The sequence below is a fragment of the Odocoileus virginianus genome, chromosome 16, assembly GCF_023699985.2.
Source record: "Odocoileus virginianus isolate 20LAN1187 ecotype Illinois chromosome 16, Ovbor_1.2, whole genome shotgun sequence".
Taxonomy (NCBI): domain Eukaryota; kingdom Metazoa; phylum Chordata; class Mammalia; order Artiodactyla; family Cervidae; genus Odocoileus; species Odocoileus virginianus.
Genome location: NC_069689.1, coordinates 29887520 through 29891704, shown reverse-complemented (window position 1 = coordinate 29891704; position 4185 = coordinate 29887520). Strand labels below are relative to the sequence as shown.

Genomic DNA, 4185 nt, shown 5'->3' with positions numbered 1-4185 from the left:
TTTTATCCTACAGCTGCTAACAGTAAAACAGGCTGATTTGCAGGTGGATGGTGCTTAAAAGCTGTTAACCACTGAAGACAAGAGTGCATTAACTAAGTTAACCACCTGTCTGTCCTGAAAGGTGACCCCAAACAGGACATTCTCTGCGGACTTGTTCCTTCCCGTGTGAAATACAGGATGTTGTGCAACGACTTGTACTTCTTCTTCAGCACTAGGTGCCTGGCACTATGCTTTGATTTTTGTGCGGATAGTCTTGTGCAATCTTCAGATGGTCCAGTTTGTAAGCGAGGAAAGAAAGGCCCAGAGGTGGGCACCTGCTAACACACGTTAGCACTATCCTATTCCTAAGCCCCCTTCCTCATGAACGTCTCATACAGGAGATCTTTCCCAGCTCTAGAAAATGTAAATTCCGCATACTCCTCTTGGCCAAAATAATCTCCTAAAGCGGAAGGAAGGTCCTGGAATAGCTTAAACCAAGAAGATGAAAGCAGGCGACAATGAAGAGCCTTCCAGCTGTGGGCCAAACAGCCTGCCCGCCCCAAGCCTGAGACTGGTGTTTCCTATCACCTTACAACAGCCTCCCTCCCACGCGCCGGGCCGGGGCTGCCTGCAAAGCCCAGCGGGGACGCTGGTGTCGACAGTGTGAGAAGCTGCTCTGTGAGAGGGCTCCGTGGCTGGCTGTGGTGAGTTCTCCCACATACATGCTCTCCGCCTCCGCCCGGTGACTGAATGACTCTTGTGTGGGAGACCCACCGCAGCCCCAAGAACATGAGCAGGATCACTCTGTTTGTAAAAATCTGTTTAATAAATATACATCTTCAAAGTACCAAAATAATTACCAACAAAATACACTATGTGCAGTATTTACAGGAGGGGAGCACACACCTTGACAGGCAGTGACTTCTAACCCCACCCCCCCGACCGGTTTAACAACACACCTGACGGTTACACGTCACTCAGCTGGCCCAGCCACAGAATCCACGGCGATTCAACCAACAAGCACAGTAAATAAGAGTCCTTTCATCAAATTTTGAATAACCTTCCCTCCAAAACCCCACCAAAGGTGACATTCAAAAGAGCTTATCTCTGAATTCCAATGATCTTTCTTGCCCCCTCTTCCAGAGTTCACAAAAATGACAAATTGAGGGCTAATCCAGAGTCAAATGTTCCAGACCAGGCAGTGTGGTTATAAGTACACCCCTCCCTTTTTTTTTTCTTTTTTCTTTTTTTTTAGAAAAATAAAACTCTCTGTTTGTACAAATATACAAGTCCATGTTCTTTTAGCTTCTTTCTGAAGCTCATAACGTCAGACGCTGGCCTCCAAGCACACAGTCATCGTAGGGAAGCTAAAAAGAGAAAAAAGGCAGGTTAAACTCACAGGGCTTTGCCAAGGGTGCTGGGATGATGGGGAGGGCTGCTACTGGAAATAATTCAAGTATTCTTAGACTCTATTCTCTATACCCTGAATGTAAATGAACTTCCTGGGCTGAGGGAGTTTTCCTTTAAGGATCCTCTCCTTCAAGAAGAGCGGAAAAAAAAAGAACAACAAAGACAGGCTCTTGGGATCCTGCTTACACATACTCAAGCTTGAGAGGCTCATTACATTGAGACCCTCAGGATAAGGAGGAACTCTGGGAGCCTTAAAAGGGGGAGGGAGAATGGCCTCTCCTCGTCCTTTCTGCAGGGCCATGACCAAGTTAATCGGGACTCACCTCGTCCTCGGTGAACTCTGACTCGGTGTCATAGCTCTCCTCATCCTCACTCTCCGGCAGCGTCTGCAGGTTCTCTAGGGTCAGCTGGCCCAGCTGCTGCTGTATCCGCGTGCTGGGGCGGCCCCACGTGAGCTGGTACGCTGAGTAGCCCTGGTAGGTGACCCTGTTGACATCGGCCCCACACTTCAACAGGAGTGACACCAGGTCGGGGTTCTGCAGGTCCACTGCCAGATGGAGGGCAGTTCGGCCATTGCAGGGCTCCTGGAACCATAAAGAATTCGAGATGCTTATGGCTGAGTTTGGACGTTCTGCTTGCAACAAAAGCCTGTGATCGCATCGAGGACCAGGCTGGCCTGATGCGCTCCATCCAAAGGTGTGAGGCACTCACCTGAGCGTTGACATCAGCACCCAAGGACACCAACAGCTCCACGATGCCCAGGTAGCCATGAATAGAGGCCAAGTGCAGACACGTGTGGCCTAGAAGACCAAAAGACAGTATTATAACCATTTGTTTCAACACTCACTTCTCAAGCAGAAGCTTTCACCGATTTTTTTTCTTAATTTATTATTTTCCATTGAAGGATAATTACAATATTGTATTGGTTTCTGCCATATGTCAACATGGATCAGCCATAGGTATACATATTCCTATACCTATGTCCCTATTCTTTTAAGGGACACATTCTTCTTAATTTGAAGAGCCCAGAACCTGGGTTCTGAATTGACTTTAGAAAGGCATCAACTAGGCCTTTATACATGTTTTCTCCATCTTTCACATGGTGAGAGCTTAGGCCTTGCCTGGACTCCTTAAGTCAGCCTGCCTCCCCCTTGTCCACCTCACCTGCCCTCTGATGGGCAGCGCAGCAGGACTCACCATTGTAGTTGGTGGCCTGCAGGATGGAGTGGAGGTGCTGGGTCCCCCGGGGCTGAGTCAGGACTCCCACACTGGCCAGGCAGCCCTGCTCACAGGCAAGGTGTAGGGGGGTATTTCCTCGAAAGTCTCGGAGCTCAGGATCACAGCCAGCTTCCAGAAGTGCCTCAGCGATTTCTGGCTGGTTAGTGATCACAGCCAAGTGGAGTGGCGTCTACAAACAGAAGAAGGGACAGAAAGGATGAGCCATGGATCCAACCCACCGTCTGTGTTCCCCTGAACCCCAGATATCCTGGTTGTGGGTGCTGCTTTTCCCAGGCGCACACCAGGGGCAAGGCAAAATAGCAGAGGCCCCAGATGGGCTTCATAAAGGCCTCCCCAAATCAATGGAATTTTCTGTTCTAGAACACTGGCTGACACAGGTGTAAAAGATCTGGGCAGATAATGACCAAAGCTTTGTTAATTTAGAAATCATGTGCAAGACCCGGTTGCATCTCGGGGTCAGAGCGTCACGGGGGTCAGAGCGGTAGAGAGGTGCGCGGCGGGAGAGCAGCGTACCTGCTGCAGGTTGTTCTGGAAGTTGAGGAAGGCCAGGTCTCCCTTCACTTGGCGGACCACTTCCATGGTCAGCGCCTTCTCTTCGTGGATGATGGCCAAGTGCAGGAACCTGAGGGGAAGAGAGGGAAAACCCCCAGGGCTGGTGAGTGCACTGCGTGGGGCCCGGGGAGGCGCGGCCCGCGGGGGATTGCGCAAGGCCGGGGTTTCTGGAGGCCGAGGCCGCGGTGTTTTCCGCGAGGTTATTATGAGCTGAGTGTTCCTGGCAGGCGCCCAGGGACTTTCCGGGCCCCCCCCCGCGCTCGGCGGCGGGCGCCGGCCAGACCGCCCCGCCCTCTCGCCGGGCCGGAACGCCCTGTACTTCCCCTCCCGGCCGCGCGGCGCCCGCCAGCGGGGCAGAAACTCCCGCCCCCCCTTATGCAAGCGGGGACTTCGCGTCCCCGCCGCCGCCCCGCCTCCGACCGAGGGGACCCGCACGGGGGGGGGTGTGTGCGGGGGGTGCGCGCGGCTGCAAAGCAGAGCCGCGGGACCACGGCCCCCCGCGACCCCCGCCCCCGGCCCCCGCGCGCAGCCGTGCACCTTTGCACGGCCTCGGAGTCGGTGCACGAACCCCGGTGCGCGGCCGCCGCGCGGGCCCCGCGCCTGGGGCTGCAGGCCCGGCGCCCCCACCCGGCCCCGCCGCCCGGGCCCGCGACACTTACGAGTCTCCGTCCTCGGTGAGCTGCTGTTTCCAGGGCTCGGCGCCGCGCGGCGCCTCCTGCGGCTCCAGGCGGATCTCTCGCAGTTCCTTCACCATCTGCTCATACTCCTCGTCCTTCATGGAGTCCAGGCCGCTGTCGTGGCGGTCGTCCAGCAGCCGCTCCTTCTTGAGCGCGTCCCGGGGGCCCTCCATGGCCCAATCTTGGCCGGGCTCGGCAGGCTGGAACATGGCGCGGTGAAGGCTCGGGCGCTGCTCCCCAGGTGCACGGGCCGCGGGCTGCGCTGCGCGCTGGCTGCTCTCGGAGTGGCGGGCGGGCAGGACGACGGGCTAGGACTGTTGTGGGCTCG

General features: G+C 55.5%; 1 protein-coding gene across 1 annotated transcript; it reads right to left on the bottom strand.

Annotated features, from left to right (window-relative positions):
• Positions 1-786: 786 nt before the first annotated feature.
• Positions 787-4185, bottom strand: NFKBIA (NFKB inhibitor alpha). The gene is made up of 6 exons (XM_020870489.2): positions 3840-4185; positions 3142-3250; positions 2587-2797; positions 2101-2189; positions 1713-1973; positions 787-1346 (listed from the first exon to the last, which is right to left on the bottom strand). The coding sequence occupies exons 1-6, from the start codon at positions 4064-4066 to the stop codon at positions 1299-1301; spliced, it is 945 nt and encodes a 314-aa protein (XP_020726148.1). The 5' UTR covers positions 4067-4185; the 3' UTR covers positions 787-1298.